Source organism: Echiichthys vipera, assembly GCF_963691815.1.
Source record: "Echiichthys vipera genome assembly, chromosome: 22".
Taxonomy (NCBI): domain Eukaryota; kingdom Metazoa; phylum Chordata; class Actinopteri; order Perciformes; family Trachinidae; genus Echiichthys; species Echiichthys vipera.
In genome coordinates, this window is record NC_139847.1 from 20,556,129 (window position 1) to 20,583,455 (window position 27,327).

Genomic DNA, 27,327 nt, shown 5'->3' on the forward strand with positions numbered 1-27,327 from the left:
TGTCTGTAAATGTATTACAATAATAGCTTTGGCTTTTTATGACAACTACTTCTGTGCCTAATGATACTTTGATGGGAGATCGATGAACCATGAGTGTTACATGGAGGCATTGTCAAAATCTGAATTCATACAAAATTTCAGGCTGCTGAGGGGTGCTGTCAGCGACTCTCTGTATAATGTTCCTGGCCAGACAGTCACTTATAATGACCCATATCACAGAGAAAGCATGCATACCCAGATTTGTATTATACTGCATGGATTCCGAATTGACTGAGGTCACATTGCCAGAAAAAATATTTAGACAGTAGGACATTTGATACTCAATTCAATTTTATTTATAGTGCCAACTCATAACAAAAATGATCTCAAGACACTTTATGTTTAGACTTATTATATACGACTTATTCATGATTTACAGAGAACCAACAATTCCTGCATTAGCAGCAAGTCGCTCTATCTTTAGTCATAATAATAATATTTATAATAATTATTATAATTACAACAATAATAATATCTATATACAGTCCCCCTATATATATCTATATATATGTATATACAGTATATATGTAAGTATATATATATATATATACTGTATATATTGTAATATTCAGGATTCAGGGTACACAAGAAGGCTAGGTATATATATATATATATATATATATATATATATATATATATATATATATATATATATATATACAAGAAGGCACAAGAAGGCTAGGTATATATATATATATACCTAGCCTTCTTGTGTACCCTGAATCCTGAATATTACAATTTATAAAACTTATGATAAATATATGAGTAATAGTAATAATAGCAGCAGGGAGGGTCATGCAGGACCACGGCAGCAGGCACTACCACGATCAGCATTGACCTGAGAGATGAGAAAGCACAAACATGCATTAATGGGACGTGAATGATACAAATGGAGAGGATAGAAGCTCAGAGTATCAGGTACAGGCTTGTAAACCCCAGCTGTAAATTTTTTTAGAGAGGAAAGTTTTAAGTTTACTCTTAAATAAGGGGACGTTGTCTGCCTCCCGAACAACACTTGGGAGTTGGTTCCACAGGAGAGGAGCTTGGTAGCTGAAGGCTCTGCCTCCCATTCTACTTTAAGACTAGGAACGACAAGTAGCCCTGCATTCTCAGAGTGCAGGGATCTATTTAGGTAATACGGTACTATGAGCTCTTTAAGATACGATGGAGCCTGACCAATAAGAGCTTTTTAGGTAAGGAGGAGGATTTTAAATTCTAGATCAAGTAACAATAACTACTAACTATAACTAAGAATAACATTACTGATAACTGTCACTTTAGATGAACAGTGTACACAGTCCCCCTATTGTGCCTTAAACCAGCATTCTTTCTAATGTCAAGCAGGGGACTGTTAGTAAATTAGTGTATATATATAATATATATATAATATACCATAAAGCAGGGCTACCTTGTGATTGACAGGTCACCATGCTTGTGACAAGATAAATGCTTGGTGATACATATCCACAGCACTGTGTACATTAAAATAGCTGTGAGCTGTGTGTTGTCTGTGTCAAAGTCTCAGGACTTTCTAACAGAGATGTGAATTTTAATATGATTAGTCATGCAGCGGTACTAGAGTATGGGATTATTGTCATTATGTTAAGTGTCATCATCTTACTGCAAAATTGGGGGGGGGCAATATCTAACAAGCGCTATGATTCCTACGCTGCTCACCCTACATGAATGTGAACACCCTAACACCATATCCTAACAGCAAGCATCAGTCAAGCAAATCGAGTGCAACGTTTTTTTATTGGAATGTTCTTATGTGATCGGTGCTGCACTACGCAGTACGGAGCGCTTTGTACCTGTTTTTCCTTATGCGGACAGAAAGTGTCATTGCCACGTGATAGTCTAATGCTTGCATGCTGTTAGCACACAGTGTTATGCAGCCTTAAATCTGAAAGGCATTGCTGTATTGTATCTCTAATGCACCGGAAAAACCTGACACATTTTAACTATAAATTTAGCTTTGTCCCATAACCTTTTATTTAAAATCCACTTTCAATTAATTTTCCAGGATTCAGGAATGCTAAGGCAAGAGAGAAATTGCAGAGCTCTGAAACATCCTCACCAAAAGTTCTTGCAGCTGTAGAAAGCCAGGCCTGCTGAAGAAAAGAAAGAGAGTTGTGCCTGATTGTGTGTCTGTTGCACATTTAAATTGAACCTCTAAATCAATTTTCATTTTCTGTCTGTTTACAAGTGTCCACTGTGTTTTGGGAGTGTTTATGTGTGATGCTAGTAGGATGGTATAATTGCTGGTCAGTGCCTGTTGGACATCAAGTACAATCAGTGAGCTGAGGGTTGTGTGCGTCATCCATCCGGACATGGTACAAAGTAACTGGGATGGAGGCGGAGATGGACCTTCTCATGGCCCTAAAAGCACTCTGCGAGCTGGGTTCTTTGCATCTTCATCCACAATGTCAGCACCTGGGAATTGAGTCTGCCACTTTCCGATAAGGGCTCAGCCAACTTCTTAACCACGCCAGTGCCCATTACCTCATGCTAGATCAAATCCCCAAGGGGCTTCAGCTCCCATCTCTATCTCTCTTTACAGCCCTCCAGCGACTCATTTAGAAATGAAAGTGGAAAGGCTCACCTGTGAACTAAAGCAGAGGGACAGCAGGTGGAAAGATAGGTAACTGTCCCATCTTTGCTCGTCCAGTATCTCAGAGCCCTCACTTTGCTCTTAGTTATACACTTTCTCAAAGTATCCTTTCATTTCTTTTTTTTTTAAAAGTCAAATTCAGCTTTTTTCTTCCGCTATTTTTTAGTGCTAGTGGAGAACACATTTCTCATGCCAACTCTCTTTGAAACCTTGACCCTGAAGGGAAGGAGCTTTAAAGCTATGTCCATATCCTGTAGCCCATCTCTGTATTATAAACTGCAGATAAAATGTACTATAAACTTCTGACTTCTCAAGAAAGATACCAGGCCCAGTGTAGATGTCAAGAAAGTAGTCTATTTCCCTTGGAGAGCAAGAATGTCATCACCCTGCTTCCCCCTCAACTGCCAGTAGCTCCATGCAGGGCGCTGATTGGTCGGCTCATTTTCGATCTGAACACTTACAAATTACTTGGAGCTTTCCGTGTGACGTGAAAATGACATTCTTATGTGGTAGAGTGAACTCTGTTTATACCAGTCCGACTGACCGGTTGGACATTTACGCTCTCACATACAGTTCCTTATTATAATTTCAGGTTTGCAGTGCATGTGTGAAAATGAGCTATGTACAGATATTTGTGGCGTGTTATACAGGCAGAAAAACTGAGGGATATTAAATTGCATAAGACTCAATGTACAGTACCATTGTCCACTTTTTTGAAAGTCTGGCAGTGTGACTGTGCCATAAGCCTGTAAATAAAGGGAATGAAAACCAAGCAAAAAGGTTTCAAAGAGTTAAAGCAAAGGATGATCCAGCAAAAGCTTTCCAACCAAAGTGCAACCAGCTAAGCTGGCTGCCTGCTCACTTACTGTAAGAGCACTGCTGTTGCGTAAACAGGGTTTTGGTAGCAGCTGGTAATGCAGTTCATTGTAAGTAGCCTGCATTATTGATCAGTAAATGTGTTCAAAGCAAAGGTACTGAAGTGTGTAAGGATAAAGCAAACAGGCCAAAGGCCAGCAGAGATATTTCACATTAGGCTGGATACAGAATGCTCTGTCAATTGCTCACACTTGGTTCTCCTAACAGGCTCTTTATTTTTAAATAGCTTTAGAGGAGTGCTGTTTATGGTGCCCGGCTCTCTGTGAATATTAAATAGGTTAACACTAGGTGCTTTTTAGCACAACATTAAAGTTTCAAACCAAGGACCCTCAATTTCTCATATCAGCAATCATCCAGCCGCCCACGTCTATTTTCAAAAAGATTTCATGCTGCTGAAGAATGAGGCAAGAAGCGATGCACTGCAGGTGAGGAGTCACTCACTTCTTAACTGATAAATAACCCATAAGGAATACATCTTAACTCTTTTTTCCATGGTACTCAGATAGCGGAGTGCACAAACAAAAGGAAGTGAAGACTTTTAGAACAGAGTGTCCAATTAAGGACCTGGAAAAGTTGTCAAGCCCACTTTGCAGACTTTGTAGCTTGTTTGCATTATGTATATTTGTCTAAAGAGGTTGAATGCTACAGTTTGCATGAATTTAATCATTGTGTGGGCTTGTAGTGGAATTCTGTGTAGTTAATTTATGGAATTCTGCTTTGATTTGATGTCATATGAAAAGGACTAATGTTAGCATTATTTGTGCTAGCTGGCCCACAGGCGGACGGCTGCTTGGTGGGCAGCCTGGCATACGGGTAAATGCAGCTTTTGGACAAAAGGTTAGAGGACAGCGAGTTTGACCCATTGTTGAGGCCATCTGGAATTAAAAGCGAGAGGTATCATCTATCCTGATATCCTGATCATTTCATAAATAAGTAGTCTTTATGAAATAATCAAATAGTATAGCCTATTTTTGTATACTCCTGTGTGAGTTTAGTATGTAACTAATGAAAGATATTGAGTATTTTCTCATTTAATCTGGAACTTTGGTGCAAAATATCAACTCAAAATATCTCACATCAGATTGTCTGAAAAATTTACATTGGGTAAGTCACCTAGTTCATTCTCTTGTGCTGTTCCTACCCCGTCTATCTATTGTCTTTTGTGTTGATACAGCTAAGGAGTTGCTTCAAGGAGTAATCACAACCTAAGACTGTTTAGTTGTGCTATCTTACAATCAATGTGTCGCTTATGTAACCAGTCAGAACCTGAAATGGTTTCCCCAGCTCACTTCTGTAAGACCTTCATTTACTGTGATGCCTCAGTCCTATCCTTCTAGAAAGCCCTTAGCACTTAGTCACATTAGTTATTTTTTCTTTAAACAGCGCGTCATCTCTAATTGGGTGTATTTGTTGCTTCTTTGCTGCTGGGATTGTTTTCTCATAGCCATTAGTAATGTGAAAATTAATTTTTATTTTCCTTAAAGGAAGTATCATGCTGGGAAGTTGCTCAGTGAAGTAAAATAAAAAGACGGAGTGGAATATCTAAGGCAGAAGGGAAGAAAAATGATGTCGTTTTGGCTACAAAGGATTAGATTTATATGGAAATGATATTGTATGAAATTATACTTCTGACTCCCCTTTTAGAAGTAAAGTTGTTTTGATGATTGAGTCTTGAACTTGAATACAAAGCTGGCATGATAAACTGACTTTAAGATAGAGAGAGATGCAAATCAAAGATCTGGTCTCAACGTTGCTAAAATAGCCTTTTCTTGTCAACAGTGTTAGATAATATGCTAATGATGAACAGAGATCCGTCTCACATCTCTGTCCTTCGTGGAATTCCGGGACCTTCATTGCCTTCACTTCTAGATTCCTATTTTCCTTTAATGATTGTTGCTGAGGACTTCTAAAGCCTGAGATATCCCAACCCAGATGTGAAGACAAACGAAACGGCTCTTTATTTGATGGAATCCCCACTTTACTGTGTTTGATGTCATGAGAGTGGTGGTGGGTCGCGTCTCAGCTGGCAGATTAGTTGGGAGAGTAAAGCTGTTGGTATATTAATTTCAAAATCGAATTTGCTGTATTCTGAAAAGTTGTTAAATTTGCGGTGCTGTGTTCAAATGCCATAGTCATTGTATCAGAGATTGGTCTGTCCATGGTGGAGTTGGAGTAAAGGACACAATGGTAGAAATAATCCTAAAACAATGACTCAATTCGCTTGTCTGGAAACCAGGCAGATCTACCAAATTCATGTTCCATTTGTTCTGGTACAGGTCTGGGTCTGGCATCTCTCCTATACAGACAGATTTCCAGAAGTTTGACATCGGACCAATCACAACCATTGATCTAATGCAGGGCAGGTTTAGGACAATGACTGACAGTGTCACCGTCCAGTCTGCAGGTCCGTTCAGTGTAGCTTTTCAGGCATAAAATGTTTCAGAAATACATTTAATTGTTCTGTTTAGCTGTAATTTGAGAATGTTTATTACAAGGCTGCCGTTGTTTTCTACAGACCTTTGCTGCTCTGTCTCTTTGGGGTTTTTTTGTGCAGTTTTTCAAGCCTTTATTGTATAGGTCAGACAGAAAATGGGGTGAGAGAGAGGGTGAGACATGCAGCAAAGGGCCGCAGTTTCGAGTCGAACCCGGGGCCGTTGCCTCAAGGACCTTCGGCCTCTTTCCATGGGGCAACTGCTCTAACCACTCAGCCACCAGCCACCCCACTGCTCTGTCTCTTTAAAGCACTAGTCCACGCTTTTGGACCGCCCACGCCCTCCTGTAGCAACGTTTAAAATTGCCACAAGATTTGTGTTACAAGATTTGGGGCAAATACAGTCCTCTAACCCAAACCGGCTCCGAAGCCAAGGAGTAATGAATTAATGAATCCTGGTGATGATTGGCAAAGCAGGTTAAGGAGAAATGCTTAAATTTCGACAATTGCTGCTGGATGCCCATGCACACTGCAGCAATTGCAATCCTGCCATATTGGCTGTGAGAAGTCGCTGCTTTGTTTCGTCTGTAATTTACTGTTAGTCTGTGAAGCCTTTTGTATCCTCCCCAGGTGGTGCCTAGTATTGTTGTCCAGTAGAAGAGCAGCATCACAAAAGCTATTTCACATCTTACTCAAAGAAATACCTTTGGTTGTAAATGGTTCTCTCCAAAAGGAGGGGGAGGTGGTTGAGTCTGTCTCCCCAGCAGTGCAGAAGCAATCTCACTGGCAGTCATGTCCTGCTGGCAGTTTTGTTACGTGGACTGGACTGTAGTTATGTACTGTCATGGCCAGAGCAGAGGCAGAGAATGGACTTTGCAAAAGAAGAGTAAGTTTCTCTTTCAGGAATGTATACTAATCTTAATTCCATCGCAGCTTTGTGAGGATTTAATCAGTGATAAATTCTCTTGCAGAGACATGTCCCTGAACTCTCCTTTCCTCAATCACTGATTATTGCTTCTTCTTCTTCTTCTTCTTCTTCTTCTTCTTCTTTTCTGTGCCCTGCATCAATGTCATCTACGTGACAGGAAGTGGCACGGACTGGAAATGCCTCGGCTGTCACTTGTTTTTACAGCTGAGCCCACATTAATGTTAATTACAAATGTTAATGATTAATTTTTATTAGGAAAGAGCCAACAAGCATAGTGCTTTTGGCATAGGAGTCAAACGAAAAGCGTTCCAAAAATACAACCTGGCCCATTCTTTACAAGAGAGCTGTGCTTTGTGGTCCTTTTTGTCTGACACAAATATCCAGCTGTGCCATCACAATAACAAACATTTCTAAATTCCTTCTTAGATTGATTTGGTAGAAATTAAACAGGCTATTAGTTTTTTTTGTTTGTTGCATTGGAAATTCTACTTCATAGACGGGATCAGAGTGCTGCGATGCATGTGATTAGCCCGGATACCATGTCTGTCACAGCATGAGGTCGCGTCAGAGCCAGAAGATCTTGACAAACATCAATACACTCCTAGACAGGCTCCACATCACAGCACCCACAGCTGTTGACTCATAATAGAAGCCGATGTCTGAAGGTGTTTGTTGGATAATGAAGCGAGGATGTGCTTATGTTTTTTGCTCAGTTCAGTTTCAACTTTTCCTTATGTCTGAGTGAACAGTGAAGCATTTTGAAAAGTTATGACATGGGTAAGTCAGTTGTGATATAAAACATAAAAAAGGAGGGTTAAAAGGTAGATAGGTCAGACGTGTGTAGCTCGTACAGGTGTGTATCACATAGATTCACTTGTAGCAATACCATCTGGTTTAAAGCCTATTAGATATGACTCAGTTTAGCTCTGAATAAGTAGGATTGGATGCTTTTGCTTGCTTAAAAATAAGTGTATTAGGGCCCAATAAATACATCTAAAATACAATCAGTATCATTAATTTCTTAAATCAAGTAGTGAATCCAAAACAGCTGCAACAGAAAATGATGTTGACTGCCTGACAATACAGAGCCAATGTAAACCAGAACTTAGGGTCTGTGTCCATAAAGCCTTTTGCTCTGGCAGAAAGAGGCTGTAGAGCGCTTTGTTTCAGCATTTTCAAGCACTGCCCGCAGGTTTTGTTTCTATGACAACAACATTACCATTACCCAGGCATACATATAACTTTACGCTACGTTAATAGGGGGTTAGCTATTGTTGTGTTCATTGCTCAAGGAAAACCAGACTACTTCTTAAGAATAATCAGGTCACAAAATCGCAGTCATCATGGCTTTCAGGCAAGCTTTTTCTGGAACCAATGAGCCAGAAAGAGCACAGAGCCCCCTCCCTTCACAAAGAATTTATACAGCAATAAAGTTTATTGGGTTGTTGTGATTGGTTCAGAATGTCAATCACTCCCAGACTGGCTCTCATTTGTTCACAAGTTGAGTCCTCTGCCCCCTGGTTACACAGTTCCTCCAATGAACAGCCAGTTAGAAAGAACACTCCCTACTCCTTCCTGGGGCTGATCCCCTCTCATCTCACTGCACCTAGTTTTAACCTGGAGCTTATCTTCAACATCCTTTAATTATGCCTCCTGTTTTAAATTTAAAAAAAATGTGAAAGCATGCTAAATCAATTGTATTTAACTTCTATACGTACACAGTGAGTTATAACAAAACTTTAATTATATAGTGACAAAAATAAACACTTCTTGTTTAAAAATCCCCACACTACACAGCTAACTTGCGGTAATAAAAGCACAACACTCTACAGCAATACTCAAAGTGGTGTTTTGGATGCAAAGGTCGCACAACTTCCAAGGATTGGACGCAGCATGCTGACGTATCAGTTTCTCTTTAATGACCAAGGACAAAAAAAAAGGAAACAGGCTATACCCTCCTACATCCGGAGTCGCATCAGACACCTTTGGTTTGCATCTATTAGCCTGGATAACTTGAGCTGCTTACAAAGACAATGAATGGGAAGCAGGGAAATGACGGCTCCTTGTCCAGCTGATCTGCTCCCACAAATGGGCTTAATGTCTTTGTTGTGATCATTCTCTGAAAAGCAACCACAGTGACAACTCCAGCACTTTTCTGAATTCAGTAGAAGCACCGAGAGCAGCCGCACTAAAAAGGTGGAGGGCTCTGAAAAAATACACTTGATGCAGCAATTTTTCTCCAACCTCAGAGTCTCTCCTCATTGGCAACTGAAAACAAATCTGCTAAAAATCGAGCCTTGGAACATTTGCTCAGCAGTAAGCTGTGCAGTACACATTTCTTTAGACAGGTGTTATAGATTTAAGACAAAAGACTGGAGTATTATTGTTTATTAGTATTGTTGTTGTCAGCAGCGTTTACTGAACAAACCTAAGACCATAACAGTTAAACATCATTACATCGACAGAAGAAGTAACAGCAGCTTGTTCAGACTCAGCAGCAGAGCAGCAGAGATTACAGAGGGAAAGTTGGGACATGGGTGTATATTATGGATAGTTATTAGTCATGTGTATGTGGTAAAAAAAAAAAGACCAGAGCAATATCCTACTTAACTTTGCTATTTTTTTCAACAGCTGGAAATGCTAGCATTACTAGGCTCAAGTGGATTTTTGCTGCAAAGCAAATGCAGAGTAGATTTCAGTGTCGGAATTCTTTTTAAAAAGTTGAAGGCTTGAAGAAGTTATTCATTAGCTAGCTCGCACACATTGACACACAATAGAGGCACAGGAGCACAGTTATTTGAAAAGATCATGTTTTTGACAGCCTTTGATGGAATTTACACAGAATTTGGTTTGAATCTTTCACTCCTGTATTGGTTTTCTAGCGTGTATCAGTTAATCTTAGATTATCATACCACTGCTCATACTACTTCTCATCAACTAAGGCTACATTTATATTACAGGGCTCAGTGCTCACCTTTCCCCAGATCCAATCTTTCTGCCTAGAATGTTCAGATTCATGTTTGAAGTTAACAATATCTGACATCAGTCCGTCTATAGTGTGAACGCATGTTTGACCTGAAACGCCTCACACGCAACCAATGACCCCACACTTGGCACATTAGAACAACAAATTACATCAGACAGGCATGTGACGGCTATAGCATAGCTGTAGCAACAGCTGTTCACTGAAGGTACATCTCCGCTCTCAGGAGCTGCCGACCGCCTGCACTCCCCAGTAAAGGGGATTGGCCTTTCCGCTTGCCAACAGCCTGCTTCTTTGAGTCATTTCTGTAACCAGTGTAGCATTAAATCATGCTGGAATTAGTAAGCTAGCTAACTAGCTAGCTAGCCACTAAGGTTTAATGATTAAAAGCTAACAAGTTAATATTTCATCAACACACTCTTGTCACAGTATAGGAAAGCACATTGCTGTCGACTCATGAATACCAACTTTGTTTGGCACATTTTCTGTCACAAATGTAGGACAAGACAGATGGTCGTCCTCCACAGAGCTGGGTCTGTCTGACGTTCCTGCCTGTAATAGGGAAGGTTTTCGTTGCCACCGTACTCTACAGGGGAATTGTTGGGTCTATGTTTATCATAAATAAGTCATAGAGTGTGGTCTTTACCTACTCTGTAAAGTGTCCTGAGATAACTTTTGTTATGATTTGGCACTATAAATAAAATTGAATTGAATTTAATTGAATTGATGAAAGTATGGTGAAATTAGCAAGCTAGTTCGCAAACTAGCTTAGCTTAAATTAGCCGAACAAAGATGTTGTCAATCTCATCCGCATAGCATCCAAACACAAGGACAGGGCGAGGCAATGAGTATTGCCCAATCATAGCAGAGTAGGACAGGAGTAGGCGTAAACACTGTTTGATGATGTGGAAAACACCCATGAATTCTGATATGATCATTCTTACAGTGGTCACATGGCCACAGAACCACTTATGAAAGTTGTAGAAAAAAAATTGGATTTGTTTCCAAATTACTCTGAAAAAATCAGATCTGTGTCACTATGGGCAAAAAAATCAGGTCTGGGGTATATTTGCCTGAAATATAAAGAAAGCCCAAATGGGGCTTTGAGATAGACACTGTCATGTCTTTTTAATCAAATTTACGCTCAGGAATTGCAGCGCCTCATTGCGTGAGCAGTCAAAGAAACCAAAATGGTTGATGGGTATTCTGTTGTACTGATACTGTACCTTGCTCCCAACGCTTTTTCGGCATGGAAGATCATTGGAAGCTGTCGACAGCTCACTTTGGCTCAGTGGGGGATGAAGGGAACAGTAATAAGTACCTCGCTCTATGTGCTTGTACCCATCCACCCCCCGCCACCTCTCCACGCTCCTAGCCTCTGCCCCTCAGAACAAGACTTTAATTTTAGCAGCTTTGACGTACATTTGACATAGATTAATTATAGAGGCTCTTCATGCCATTTAGCGAGTTGCATATGAACACACACACACACACACACACACACACACACTCAGTACCAGAGGAAACAGTTATTCAGGGCATCGGTTCTTCTGCAACAAATCAACTTCATCCCAAGCAACCTGCCTCAGCTTTTACACCTCTCCCACCATCCTAAGCACCACTCCGTCCTCCTCCACCCTCGTTCTCCATGCCCTCTCAGGTCTCAGACGTGATTGCCTCCTCATGTAAAGCTCTATCCACTCACACCTTTCCTGGCCCTTCACCATGCTGCTTGACTGATCGGGAGAAATTGCACCGGAGACGACTGTAGCTCCTTCAACAATTTCATGGCCTAGTTTCACTCCGATAAGAAAAGCTGTCAAAAAAAATGAAGAAAGTAGTGAATGGTTCACAGTCAGTCATCACCTCAACTGGAAAGCTCCATCCTGGATCCTTTTTTCCTTCTTTTATTGACTTTCCAATATTTGGGTCTTGCAGATATGTGATTGAACATTTGCTTTCTCAATAGACATGGAACAGTGAAACTTATCTGAGTGTGTTTCAGGGTAAGAGTTACAACTATTGTTTCTGCTCTAGACCTCTGATGATTTGCGAAATATATGATATAGAACCAAATTCAGTTTGGGTTTCAGTTGTAGTCGCTGGTGAGGAATCTCCTTTGCGTAATGATGAAACTTAAAGAAACAGCCCACAGCTTGTGTTGCTGTTATACAAATCGAATGTTACAAGTTTGCAAGGAAGCAAAAAAAAGGCAGAGGAGAAAGATGAACTTAGGTGTTTGGGATTTCCTGAGAAGTTTTGACACTGTCTTTGCAATCTTTCATCACTGCTGCCAATAAAGACTTGGAGGTAAGTCTGAAGTAGTGAAACATTACCCTGACGATCAGGCTGAATTGCCATTCTGTATTAAAGATGCGATTACCTTGATAAGCAGACCCGTGGTCCAGTTAAAGTTAAGTTCTGAACCGGACTAAGCTTTGCTGCTTCTGCACACAGCCTCCACTCTCGTAAAAGGTAAAAGGTCAACCCTAAACTCATGAGACTTGTATTGACCAGAGTACAACGTTACACCAGGGTTAATCGTTGCTATGGTTGCTTGCGAGAACATGGCCAAAACAGTTTACAGTGCACCATCAAATCTAAAATCTAAAGTTTGGAAAATATGCGGATTCCTGTAAGTAGGAATGAAAACATTTGTAAGGTCTGTAGAACAGCTCTAAAGTCCTGATGACGACAAATTTTTAAAACTCACCTGGTGAAATGACACAGGGAAAGCTCTACGGGTGAGAACGATACTCTGGGTGCTAGTAATGTTACAGCTAACACAAGCAAGAACACAGAGACAAAGACAAAAAGTGTTTCCTGACACAACTAGGCGAGGTCTGAGGTCACACCATCTATAGCCCGTTTTAACGCTCAGGACCTGATACCTTACAGTAGAGTTAAAGCCCTGTCTTGGGTCACATGGTAACATTAGGTTGTTTGTTCACACAGAAGTCTTTTTGTCTACCTGTGTGTATTGGAAAAGTCATAAACACAATGACATGTAATTCTGATACTTTTGTCTTCCATTCTCTTCCCATGCCATAATGTAAGGGAACAAAAAGACTTTTATGAAATAAATCTATTTGAAGGTTAGCAGCAGTGACACTTTTATAGAATTAGCTTAGTATTTTTCATTAATGTGATGTTCTTTTGTTTTAGTGTTGTTTAACGTGGTTCCTGTTTGATTGGCTATTTCATTTTTTTTATGTGTAAAGCGTTTTATGAGTACTGAGAAAAGCGCAATATAAATTGATCTATTATTATTATAATTATTATTTTAATGTATCATGTAAAATGTCTTTGTGAAACAAATGTAGAGAAATGTATCCGTTTGCATTGTATCGCATCAAACTGCACCGAAACGTTATACAGTATATTAAAATTGTTCCCTGAATACGGAAATGCTGACCTAAGTCAGACAACAAAGATCAGCCAAACTTCGTGGAAGAGAAAACAACGGCAAGGGATAAATCTATTTTTACAAATTATCTGTTGTAAGAGTTCATTACAGTTAAAGGAGCCATTCATTTAATTCCTTTGTGTGGTTTACTTGCAACAGTTGTCTACACTGTGCACTATTAGAGCCATTTCAGGTGCTTACCTTCAGTTTTACATTTCAACAAAGTGGTTTAGATACTCTGGATAAGATGTAATCTGACCTTCGGACTGCTCGTCTTTCTGGTCTGTTGTCAGATCTAAATTATTACTTTGGTCACTACAATCGTAACCAATAGAAATATTGGCAAAACCTATGCTAACAAGGCCTAAATTGGATTAAATCAGAATTATCTAAGGTTTATGTACAGAAAACAAAGCACCAATGGGCTCCTTCCTTTGGGATTGACTTGGTAATCCACTTGAATGGACTTTACTATGAGAGGAGCTGGTACAGGGGCCAGTAGGTAAGTCTTAAAACACTCTGGGTTCACTAACTACGTTGTTAGTGCTTGTTTTATGTATAAGAAAAAGATAATGTCTAATAATAATGTGTTATATAAATGTAATATAATATGTTATATAAATAATATGGGGACCAGGCTTGCTGCAGCTCAGACACACAAAATCATAACAACGTGCGATCACTTTGCTTTTTCTCTAAAAAAAATTAACCAGTTAGTGACTGGTTACATTATATTAGATTTCATTTCACTGACGCTTTTATGAAAGCTACTACCATTCACACCTATGCGCAGCACAGGGAGCAATTTGGGGTTCAATGTTTTGCCAAAGGCTGGGGATTAAACTACAGATCTTTGGTGCTCACTCTACCCCTGAGTCACAGCCGCCCCATTGGGCGAATGGGTGTTGGACTTATGAGAGCAAAACATAACTAATATATAACAACAAATGTCAGCTGTCACTAAGCAACTGTTGCCTGGTATCTTGTAATGCACATGAGCATATTGAGCATATTAGAGCATAGTTATTGCCACTGTGGATGCCCACAGTCACATCAAAGATCAGAAGAGTTCATGCATCATCACCTCTTTGTATGCTCACTGTTCATAACCCTGTATGATAATCGTTGCTCTCAGGAGGAAAGGGAGGATTGTCAGGGCCCTCTCATCATATTCTTAGCATGTAGATTACACAAGCTTTGATCCATTTAATAAGCCCTCCTCTGGCACAGTGTGTGTTAGCTCTACTTCATTGGAGCACAGAGAAGGCCCAGGCTTGGAGCTCCATCTGATGCATGGATGCATCCCTCTCCATGTCTTTCACAGCCCGCAGCAGATAAGCATCAGATTTCCTTTTTTGTGCTGTCTCTTTGGCTTCCTCTTGTCTCTTTCCTGTTGTTTCTCACCATCGATCTGTCTTTTCCTGTTTCTTTGTTGCCTCGCCTTCTGTTTCTCTTTCAGTGCCTGTTAGTGTCTCTCCAACTGTCTCTTTTCATAAACTAAGCCTTTTGAACGGGACTTTCCTAACTTTGATTCAAGTGAACTACCAAACCCTCTATCCCTCTCACTCACCCTACACTATGTTTCATCTTCTACCTTATCCTCCAGGATGTGTTATACTAACTAAATCCAAATGGACTCAGAAACATGATCAAACATGTCACTTCACACAGTTAACTAAGCATATACGTGATGCAGCTTTACATTGTACATTTCTTTCCAATTTAAGCTAGTGGGGGTGCAGGATGAGGATTAAAGCTGCATAAACCGTAACCTCGAGAAATCAGGAGTAGCAGCTCAAATCACTCAGAGCACAACACCAGTGGCTGCTGAGAAAGATCGACAAATGTGGCTGTATGAGGATGGAAGTCGTTTGATCAGTAAATGCGCAGATACCCCACAACAAACTCAGTAAGCAGAGCCTCTGAACCAATCATTTTGAAGAATGGCCCCGGAGATGTTATCCCGGCAATATGAAGAAAGGCAGTGAAGTGGAAAGGGAAATGGAGATGTTTTTCCACAAGGCAAAGTGGCTGGTTTTGAGCTAGAAAAGCATGCAGACGGTGAAATCTGATGAAAAGTTATAATTCTTAACCACTTCTTTTCTGCATGTGAATCCTCCGTATTGAGGTTTCACAGTGGTTTCAGTGGCCAACCTTTAAGATGGGGCAAAAAGCCTGCCTGTCTGGGAACACTGAATCTGATTGAGATTGCAGAGGCAGTGGGATGTATCCAGGAAGAGGCTTTGACAGCAGCCTGTTTTCCAGTTTTCAGGTTTTGCCATTAGGGATGGTTATACAGACTTACGGTGTGTTTGGACAACTCACATCTAGACAGAGATCAGGGAGGCAACTTTAATCTGAGAGAAGAGGGGTAATGGTACATGCTTTGGCTTTTTGACAGTCTTAAGAGCATTTGTGAGTTTCCCAAAGTTTTACTTGAAAAATTGACAGAAGTAGTTGTGTCAAGATTGAAAAAAGAAAGGTTGAGAGAAACCATACCCACTTTATGTAAATCATCACACTCCCTCTTTCACTTCCCAATCTTCACCTGCTGTGACTCTGTCGTGACTTATCAAGGTCTTTCAGCAGGAGCTGGGGAAGTTTCACAACTAAACAGATAAGTGGAAGTGCATCTGCTTAGCACTTTGTCACTTAATGTTGCACGTTTAATGATAGAATGGTCTTGAATTCCCAATGGGGTGTTTTTTTTGGAGCCTTGCTCAGAAATGAGGGATAAGAGAGTGAATACAGATGATTATATTGATTCAGGAAATATTTTTTATAAACTGAGACTTTAATAAATCAGACTTTTTTAAAACAACGTTGTAGGGTTTGACCTTTAGTCCCTGGGACTCCTTTTTCTTTCACTGAAACTTGAGGCCTCATTTATTAAACATAGAGGCAGTTCTAAATCGTTTGTTAGAACTCCCCATATGAACATGACAGTTTTGTATTTATCATGCACACACTAGAGTGCACGATGCAAACCATTATGCAAAAACCTTCTTTATTTATGTTCACTGCCATTGCTCTCCACGATATCTGGGTATAGCAACTACAGTATGGTTGATGTTAGCAAAATATTATGGTTATGGCAGTTAGGCCAAAGTTAAGGTGCCATTAGGGTTAGGCAACTGTTCAGCGCAGGGATCATTGTTCCTCACAGACCGTTTTTTTGCGGATGCACACCACTACGTCTGGAAATGGCAGGGAATAAGTTTGGTATCATTTCACACTTAAAAAAGAATCCAAAAAGGTTCAATGTGTCCACTGTTAACTAGAATTGTTCTACCACAACAGCAGGACATTGATGATTCAGCGTCTGAGCACAAAGCAGCCCGTTGTTAACGCCACTTTACTGAGCACCGCTGTTTGGTTTAAGGAGGCGGTTGCCTTAGTGACGGATAAACAAGAAGAGAATGGGTAACGTTAGCTGTCCTCATGAACCTCTCTATGTTTAGTTTTTCATTATTGTTAAACAACGTTTTTCTATCCGATTAATAGATGGAATGAACGCTAGAATACCAGATTACAAAAAGATTTGATGGCTACAGACCTCACTGTCATTGGTAGATGATAAAACAGTGGCTTGGAGCCGCAGGTGCTCAGTGGTGCAGTACTTGATCAACAAGATGAAAAAGGGGTATATTAATTAACCTATGACTCCTTTTCATTTCAGAGTACAGAAGTTTCAAGTTTAAATTCAAACATATGATGTTGGATCATCCAATTTGTAATTTATACTGCAGTAACAATAATGATTAATCATTAAACCTTTAACCCACAATGAGTATTGAATTGAATATTGAATAATAGGATCTGTTAATTTTTTGTGATGCACATGGAACATTGTGGCCACGTAACTGGAACAATTCTGAAGCTTTACGTGGCATACGGAAAGTTTGTCCTAGCTCTCTACCGAACAGGTGAACTGACTCAGCTGCCTCTGTGTCTGTTAACGGTTAATGATGGGTTACAGAGGGTTGACTATTGGTCTTTAGGTACCATAGGTTTCACTCTATCAATTTTGCAGACATGATTGGCAATAGTCGCCCATCGGAGTATAAATGTCTCCAATTTAGGAATTGGTCTACCGACCATTACACTGTTCAACAGGATTTAAATGTGACAAGACAGCAGCTGCTGGTGACTGACAGAACACACAGTGTGGGACATATGCTTCAGTGATGGCTGCATGCTCATTCTTGCATTAGACACAACACAGCAACCCTGAGCATTTTATCCTAGCATTTTATAGCACTACAAAATATGGTTTAGGAACCTGTGTCTTTGATAATGTTGAAGGACGTCACTTCAGATAATTCTGAGAGAGACACACAGTCACACTTTTCCTCTCTTTTTTAGGCATAGGGTTTTCTCAGGGCGCACTCACACTGTCCTTCCGCACCGCGCCCCTGGCTTTAGGGTACTTGTCCCCCCTCCCTCTCCCCCCGCGCCCCAGCCCCGTTTGTACTCACACTGCCAGGGCCTCGCGCAAATGCTTCTTGCTGTCCATACGTCATCATGCCGTAACACGTCACACGCATTGATCGCGTGTGTGTGGCTTTGTTTACAAATCTTTCCACAGACCTCGGAGTTTTTGTGCGTCTTGTCGACTGTTTTTGAATATTTTCATCCGACCAAATCTGCAGTAAACACTCCACCTCCGCATCACACCAACGTGAACCTTTCACCGCCATTGTTGTTGTTGTTAAATGTCCGCGCATGGTCCGTCTTTCTATTTTCTATGTCCGAACAGGCGCACATACCGCTACCGCCGTAGGGCTCGTGCTCGTGCTTGTACACGTGCGCACGCTCGTGCTCGTACATGTGCAAACGGCTCTACAAAAGCCCACCTCTTTCAGGCCGTGGACGGCCCGCTGTCCGCAGTTATGCGCAGAACGGGTGCACTCACACTGCTTAAACGTACTAGGCTTTAGCTGAAAAAACGGTTTTGGCCCGGTACAGAAGGACAGTGTGAGTGCGCCCTCAGTGCAGACGAGGGTAATGATTTCATCATGCTTGTAGAGAGTTTATGGTGTTTGAGACACTTGTAGAGCAGCAGTGTTCCTTAAAGCAAACCCTGTTTGTGGTAAAGCAGCACAGATCATTTTGTTGAAGTCTAAACACTACACTATATGCAGATTAGATTAGATTAACTTGAATGCATTATTTCATCTTGAGCGTGTTTTCCTGCTAGTGGGATTTCACAACTTTCCTCAGATCAGTATTATTTTGCAGAACTGCTGTTACACAGTCAGCAAAAATATCATTTCCTCTATCTATAGTACTTATATCTGCATTACATAACATTCATTGCAGTGTCTGATATGCTCAAATAAGAGAACGTCTCATCATAGTGTATCAAAAAGCGATAATACCAAGATTGTTTATTTGCCTAAAGGAGTAATTTTCTGCTGCACAGTTAGCTGCTCACTGAATGAGCAATCAGATAGGGCTGCAACTGTAACAGTTATTTTCATCAAAGATTGATCTGCAAATTATTTTCTCAATTAGTCGACCAGTTGTTTGGTGTTCAATGTGTCAGATAATAGTGAAAAATGACCGTCAAAGTTTTCCAAAGGCCGAGCTAATGTCATCACGTCTGGTTTTATCTGACCAGCAGTCCAAAGAAATTGAATTTACTATCACGATGAAGGGTCTAGCTGCAGAGCTCCAGCCCCAGCTTGAAAAAAGCAATGACGCCGAATACTGTGTACATCACGATATGATAGCATGCCTCGTAGTTAATTAGTTTAGATAAGCAACACACCTCAACCAATAACACCAAGCTAAACAATACAACATTTATTTATTTATTTATTTACATAACATATTGATAAAACTGAAACCAACATTAATATAGCAGCAGCAACTCTCCCACAAAATATGATGAGCTGCTAGCAATAATCTAATGTTAGATAAAATCATGTTATACGTTACACTATGTGCTGCTTAATATTAGTAAGTTAGGTAATAATTAATATTATAATTATTACCTAACTTACCTGACCTAAGCTAAGTTACAGTTAATATTAAGGTTGTATTGTTTACTTTGGTGTGACTGGTGGAGGTCATATGGCTGAGCTTATAATAAGCCTACTTAAATAGGGGCATGGATGTGATATAAAATGCAACAAACTCATAAAGAATTTAGTATGACTGTTGAACCATGAGATAAGAGATTTGAGATAACAGAATTTGCTACGTAACATAGCTCCAGTGGCGGCTGCTGCTCTTTCAAGGAGGGGGAGCTCATTTTTCCGGCCTACATCATAAATGTGTTCGTTTATTTATATGTAAATTCTTCCCTTCGTTCCTTTTCAAGAAAATGATCTGTGACCTTGTCGTACCAACTAGGCGTCTTTTCCAGGGACTTGACCAGTGTCCTCTCAATGGCAGCAGAGCTAGGCTGCTTAAACGGCCTTGGCCCAGCTGGAGCTGCCAGTGATCGTGACGGGGAGGAGCTCCACAGCTGCCGCTGCCCCAACACAACGCTAGTAGGAATGAAAAACTTGGAAAATGCTCCACTGGATTTTTATTCTTCAAGATCGCTGATTCGCTCATTTAGCTGTCAATCAAAAAAGGATTCCGCCTCAGACAGTTCATCCAATCATCATGCAGAAGCCGAGCATCCGGGCCAGCCCCCTGTCCCATAGACCCCCAGAGACGCTGATGGGCGGTACAAAGCCCAGCATTTATCCAATGAGCGTCTAGTTTGGCTGCAGTGGAACAACCCGCTCTACGCTTCCCCATTGAAGTCAGTGAAGCTGAGCGTCCGACTGTGTAAAGCGCTGTGGAGCTGTGGGGATGAATGAGAAGGAAGCTGTTCCGGTTACCTGTTATAAGGAGCTGATTCTGAACTAAAGATGAAGGCTTTCTAGCGTGTATTTAGTCAATAAAATATACACACAGCAGTACATATTTCACCACTTTTTGGTGACATTTTTAGCAGTCTTAGAGCAATCGCCACTGCTGCAGACAGTAGCTGGGTGTGTTACTTTAGCAAGTTATCTCTCTAGTGGGATGAGAGCTGTTGGAAGAACTGCAGATGGATGGCTAGCTATTTAGCTTTCTTATTCCACCATGTTTTCATGCTACACTGGTAACAGAAAATGAGCCAAACAAAGTGGTCTTTCATCTGCTGACAGCAATGCTTTCTACAACAACAACTAGCTAATGCTAGCTTGCTAAGACGGGGTCATCCCTAAGTTCCCCGGTTGCATAAGCCTCTGCCTCCGCTGATTTAATTCAGCATTTTGTTAGGATTAGAGGTTACGGTCAGGGTCAGGGTAGGGGGTAGTGTTAGGGTCTACATGGGCCTATTTGGCGTGGAATTCGGAGCTGATTTGGGAAAAAAATTACAGACCGATGTTCCCCGGTCACAAACAAAGCAGGAAACATAGGTACGCTCACGCTAATTCCCTGATGCTTCGTGCTAGGCTACACTAGTTAGCACCGCAATGAGAAAACACTAGACATACATTAAAATACAATAACATTAAGTGAATAAGCATTACGAAGCATAATGTGAATGAAACTTTAATACAGCAACTAGTTATTAAACATTATTTCTGCCTCAGATTTACATTGACAATAGAAGAAGAAGAACTTTATTTATCCCGCAACGGGGAAATTTAATTTTTTCACTCTTATTATTAATCATGTTACACACACAGGCCCGAAATACACACATGCACAGACAGGACCCATACATGCAATTAAGGAGAAATGTTAGAGCGAGGGGGCTGCCAGTGACCGGCGCCCTGAGCAGTTGGGGGTTCGGTGCCAGTTCCCAGCCAAGTCACCAATGGACTGAGCTACCACACATGGAAAAGTTATCATGAAATATACAGTATCTCCATATTGTTTATATCACAGTCAGAGTTATCTGAGTTCTAGATCCAGAACAGAAAACAAAACATCAATATGTCCTCGGCCCGTAGTAATAAAGACTACAACCCCCATGATCCTACACATGTTATGTCACAACGGCATCGTGTTTTGACTGAGACCTCTAGCGATGATTTTCCACCTTGGGTCCTGGAGCTCTGCAACTGGACTTTATTGGCATGTCCTCATATCTCAGAAGCTATAAATAATGAATTTTGGAACTTTTGCTTTAAAAAATAATAAATGATTAATCAATGAATCGATTCGTTCTTGCAGCGCTGTTCGTCTGTAAATGTTGATGATACATTTTTTTTTTACCACTTGCGTCTCTGCATCTTAAAATGACAAAAAGTACATTTGTAAGTTTGTAATCTGTAAGGGGTTGTTTTTCCCTTCTTGCAGTGTCCAAAGAAGGAGCATGAAACAGTATTTTTCTCTGCAGAGATGCCCGCCAATAGTGAGGGAAGTGAGCATGAGTTTGTTCATAGAAATGAAAAATGAGCTCCAGTGTTTCTCATAATTAAAACCACATGGACAAGTAATCATGAAATATATCTCCATATTGTTTATATCACAGTCAGCATGAGTCAGAAACGAAACATGTGAATATCTGAGTTCTAGATCCAGAACAGAAAACAAAACATCAATATGTCCTCGGCCCGTAGTGAGATAACCTGACAGCGACTGAAAGATTACCAGTTTGCTGTGGACATTTGATATTTATGTTTCCGGATGAATCCCAATGATTTCCATAGCCCCTTGGCCTTTTCTCTGGCATCACTGTCTTGTCAACATGTCCATCTATTGGCCCACTGGACATTTAAATCTTTCACTGTTACTCTCAGAACATGCAGAGATCCGTCACTGCTTCTGGTTTACTTTATGGACAACATTTTAACACTGTTAATAAATATTAGCATAACCAACTCACAACAACAATGAGGTCCTGGGGCCAGATACATACAACTTTTCATGACTAAAACTGTGTGGATGCACAAAGATAGAAATGTCCAGATATGCATTATTTCCATCAGATTGATAAAGCCCCACATACGCCTGCATGTGTGAAGAATCATTGTCACTTCCACAGTTATTCATACATGGATGTAGAAACGCTGTTTGCATATGGATACACGTGCCTACTCCCCCATTCATTAGACCCTGCACAGCTGGGGCAGTTTGTAGTTTCAGTACCACTAATTCATCACATGTTTCTGCAAAACATCATCATGGTAAAATCTCAGTCACCATTATTATTAAATGTTAAAAGGCTGATCAATGATTCAATTATAATGCTTCACAATTCAGGATAAGAATAAACTATCAATAACAGAGATGATGGCTAAAATGTAAATAAACATTATACAATGTAATTCTTTCAATTTCATAAATGTGTCTTTAATTTACATTTAACAGAATGTTGTGTAAACTGCAAAAATAATTACACAATCAAGGAAATTGACAAACAATCTAAAAACAGTGTTTCCCTTCTCTCAACTTATAACACCAGTTTCTGTGTGGGAAAAGAGTACATGGTTTTGGCCCCTGGAGTTATTTCCATCATTGACCCGAGTGTATTTTAGAGGCTCTACAAATATCTCATCTGTCACGGCACATATTTATTGTATCACTGTTGTCGGCCAGTAAAAGGACATGTCAGTACTGTGTGTTGCTGTTACATTGAGATCACCCAGGACGGCTCTAGTGTACATACAGTGTATTTTTGTTGTGTGTTTGAAAACAGTTGAACACAAGGTTTTCCTTTTATAGAAACAACGTGCAATTAAGCATATATATTTATATACAATTATTTTGATAATTGACTAATTGTTTTCATATTTTATCAAGCAAAAATACCATATTCAAAAATTGGATATTTTCTGCTTTTCATATCATTGATTCAATTGTATATGTTTGGGACTTTTGCTTGGACAAGACAAGCACCTTGGGCTAGTAGTGATGGGTATTGTTTCAATATTTATTTTTTATATAGATAATGATTGTCAGATTAGTCAATAAAGAAAAAAAAAACAGGTATGATCAGAATGCAGTTTGAACATGTATCCCCATGTCTCTGAGATGTTTACCAAAAAAGCATTTATTGTGAAATGTATTTTAGGGAATAGATGTGTCAAATGCATTTATTTTCCACTCAGGTTCCATGGCCACTCAGCTAGAAATGAACTGCCTTTGGGCATCTGGTTGACTGTGTTACCTGCAGGTGCTGTAAATGCACTTTGATGCTTTTAAATGCACTTCAAGCAAAGTGTTCCTGGTGAGTTCTTCTGCTGCTGTGACCTGACCTGATCTCATCTCTCTTCTTAACCTGACAGGAAGAGTACCCAGTCAGAGGGGAAATAGTGCTCTCATCCAATGACCTCCAACTGGTGCTACAAGTGGAACGTAATCAGTGAGTATTCTTTTTCTCGTACCATGTTTCCTGCCTCTGCATGTTAAATAACCTCCTCTGCTCCCCACCTGAGGTGAATTTATTGGGAGACAGAGACTGTAGAGTGGAATGATAAGAGATACCAGAAAGCTCTGCCTCTTCTCTCTCGGCTCTGTCTTGACTTTTTGGTGAGTCTGTGATTTACCACAAGCTTGTTTCCACATCTTGAAAACATATTAAAGATTAGGATATAGATGTGTGACAGTAGCATTTGGTAGATCAAAACCCTGAAACAAAAAGGTTTTAGCCCCCAGGAAGTGCGCCGGGCTTTGAAGCCAATTTGACAAAGTGGCCAAATGGTGGAAATGGTGGTGGTTGAGACAGGCTATAACACCTGAGGTATCAGTAGGAAGAATGGGGAAACTGTGATAGCAAGCCTTTTATCACTAAGTCAAATATTGAAATGTCAGTTTTAGGCTTTATTTCTGTAAGTAAAGCTAAAGCATTTTGACAGTCATCATATGCCTCTGAGGGTGCGTCCACACGATCGAAAACAACCTTTTTTACTCTGTTGGTCTTAAAATGTGTCACTGTTTCTGGTGTTAGTGGAGACTTTTGTGCTGTTTTGGACTCTGATGCACCGATCACTCTGCAGTTAGTGTCCTCAACGAGCAGAGGGTGCTGCTGGGAGCCCCTTCTCCGTCCCAAAGCACTCACAGACAGGCACTTTCTCTCTAGATTTAGAGACTTTTCACACCTTCTTAGCAACTTTATTTCGAAAAAGAGACTAGCAACCAATTTAGCTCCTTATTCAGAGCATCAGGGAAAAGGGAGAAATCTGTGCTCGGCCTAATTCATTCCCCTGCATGTGGCTCAGAGTCCAGTTCAGTAAACAGTCTCTGGGTCCGTCTCTCTCCTCTCACGTAGCAGCACTGTTGTTGTTATGTGACGCCGCGGGGTTAGGCCAAGGGTCAAGGGTCGGCCAAGGGTATTAAAGTTGTGCGTGTCTACGTGCGGATGGGCCTCAAAATATGTGCGCATATATAAGCATGTGAATCGGGACATTTGTTAAGAGGATGTTGCGAATGAGATGCTAATTTCAGTTAGCACGATAATGATAATTCCCATTATGTGTAAGTATTGGGTCAACTGATTTTTTTTTATTTTATATTTTCATAGTGAATCAGTAAACATTGCAATAATACAAATAAACAGCCGATGGACTAAGCACAAAGTATTTGCAAAATAATAATAATAATAATAATAATTCAGCATTATGCTCGATAAATCAATAAGATATGGAGTAATATGTTTGCAAGGGCCTTAGCTTGCTGACACATGTTACACATCCTAAGTTTTTCCTTACTAACAGCTAACTTGTTCTCTCTGGTATACATAGGGTGCCAAATAATCCATTGGCATGCTTAAAGCTAATGTTTTTAGCTGGCTACAGGAAGCGCTCATAATTGTATTTGGGTGTAACCTAGGTCTGGACTGTTTAACAAATAACATTTATAAATAGTTGAAAATAGCACCATAAGCCTTTTTTGTTGAAATTCATTAAATTAAAGCATTCCTCAATTATTTGTCTCGAACAGTAGCTAAACCATGTCAAATTATGCTACTTCAGTAGGCCTTCACAACAGACACATGTTGTAGAACTTTTAATATACAGTATAACACCTTCACTGACCACTAAAACAATTTGACCACATTGATCATACAGAGCAGGGTCCAGGCATACACTAGGTTTCCACCTAGTCTTGCTAAAACGAATATGTGAAAATCCTGTGAGGACAGGCAGCTCTAGGAAGCACTGATGCTGAAAAAGAAGGCTAATGTTCCTTCAAGAACATTATTTGATGGTTATGGACAGTTGCTCATCCATGACCATGGAAGTTTAATTATGGTTTGAACCTATGGCATTGGAAGCTTTTCATATTGGCCTCAAGAGAGATAAATATGACATGCTCTTGAATCATAACTTTAGATATTTGCTCCTTTGTAATGGGAGCAGGGAATGTGTGAGTGACACACCTCAGGGCACACAGAGAAGCGAGGCTAATCAGAATGAGCGCTGAGTTCTCTGGAGGGCACGTGGAACAGGGTTCAAGGCCAGCAGAGGTTATGATGTTCCTGTGATAACATCATGGTGAGCCCCATCTGGTGCGTGCACATTAGCCTTAGACATGCCGAGACTCCCAAGGTAGACCACTTAACATGCCTGTAAAGCCCAGAGGTAGAGAGATCATGTCTAAACACCTCCCCAGTGTTCATCAGAGCGGAGCTTCCTGACTAAATAGACCCTAATTAGACTATGCATATGATGATTTAATTTAGGAAATATTGTTATGATAATTAAGTGTGGAATTACTTATATTTAGTGAGAAGCAAAGTCTATGATTAAACTAGACTTCAATGTTTATTTTGTGATGTCCCAAACTCTAGAGAAAAGATTTTTTTTTATGAACACTGTTGGGAAATCAGAAAACAGTATCAAAACACAACACCCCATATACACTGGAAAAAAGTATAACCTTGCTCAAACTAAAAGAAAGTGTCCAGTTATTACATCAAAAATATTTGACTTCACAGAATCTAAATTGAGTGACTTCTTATGACCTGATTGTTTGATGTTGATGTAAACAATAATACTGTACTTGACTCATGCTTAATTCTTTGCCTTGATCCAAATTATTTTCTTAACATTTTAGTTATCGAACCAAACTAACAAATTGAAATTGAACCAACCTAATGTATTCAATTTAAACTTAATTATCATGAATGAATGTTTGCATTGACACCAGTTAATTAATTTACATGTATTCAAACTATGTATTTCACATTTTATTTGACTTTTTAAATAATTTATTTCCCACAGCATAAACTCTATAAAAAAGACACTTGGCCAACAGACTACGCTAAATTAATTTATTAATCTTTAAAATACGTATGAATCATATGCAAAATATTAACATGAGGCAATCGGGCTTCATTTGTTTTAATCTAAAAGAGGGCAGATATATGTGAGGAACCCTGGCTAGCTTCCGACACAGCTAGCTAGCTAGCCATCTTAAATTCGGCTGTTCTTGGCAATTTTGACAACACAAAACACCAAAACTTTAATTCTCAGCAACTGCTTTGAAATCCACCCAGGACATAAACAATATCCACAATGTGAAATGGTGTGCCTGGCCAGCATGCCGAGACAGAGCTACGGGACCTAACATGTGCTCTGACTGTGCAGTGTGCATGCGCAATTCACATTTGACTTAAACTTAAAATATTGGAAAAATAAAATCAAACATGATGTCTCTAAATGCAAAAGGAATGAGTTTCACAATCAAACCAATAATTTTATCCTGTTTTAAATGGCAGTTATTATTTTGAATGAACAAATGCATGTTCAAAATTTTTCACGTCAGATGTTTAAATCAAATTTTGACAGAGGGAGCCCAAAAAGAGCAGTCAGAGGAGTTGGTTCCACATTTGTGTTTAGAGCCTGTTTGAGGGTTTGAAATATATCAGACCAAAATTCAAAGAGCTTCGGCACGGCCAGAACATGTGTATGTGGTCGGCTGGGGACTGCTTACAGCGGTTACAAGCGTCACTGTGACTAGGGTATATCTTAGCCAGGCTAGCGTTGGTGAATGGGCTCTATGGAGAACCTTCCACTTTCATAGGCCGTGCCTGGCACAAATCGAAGATAAGTGCACCAGTTTCAGAATGTCTCTCCACTGGTCATCAGTAATGTCTACCCCCAAATCCTTT

At 40.1% G+C, this 27,327-nt stretch overlaps 1 protein-coding gene across 1 annotated transcript in view; it reads left to right on the top strand.

Annotated features, from left to right (window-relative positions):
• The window catches only part of adam19a (ADAM metallopeptidase domain 19a), a 266,602-nt gene that overhangs the window by 89,085 nt on the left and 150,190 nt on the right, over window positions 1-27,327 (top strand). Inside the window, exon 3 of the mRNA XM_083937316.1 lies at window positions 23,501-23,577. Within this exon, the coding sequence (XP_083793442.1) occupies window positions 23,501-23,577 (77 nt within the window). The remainder of the gene's footprint in view (window positions 1-23,500; window positions 23,578-27,327) is intronic.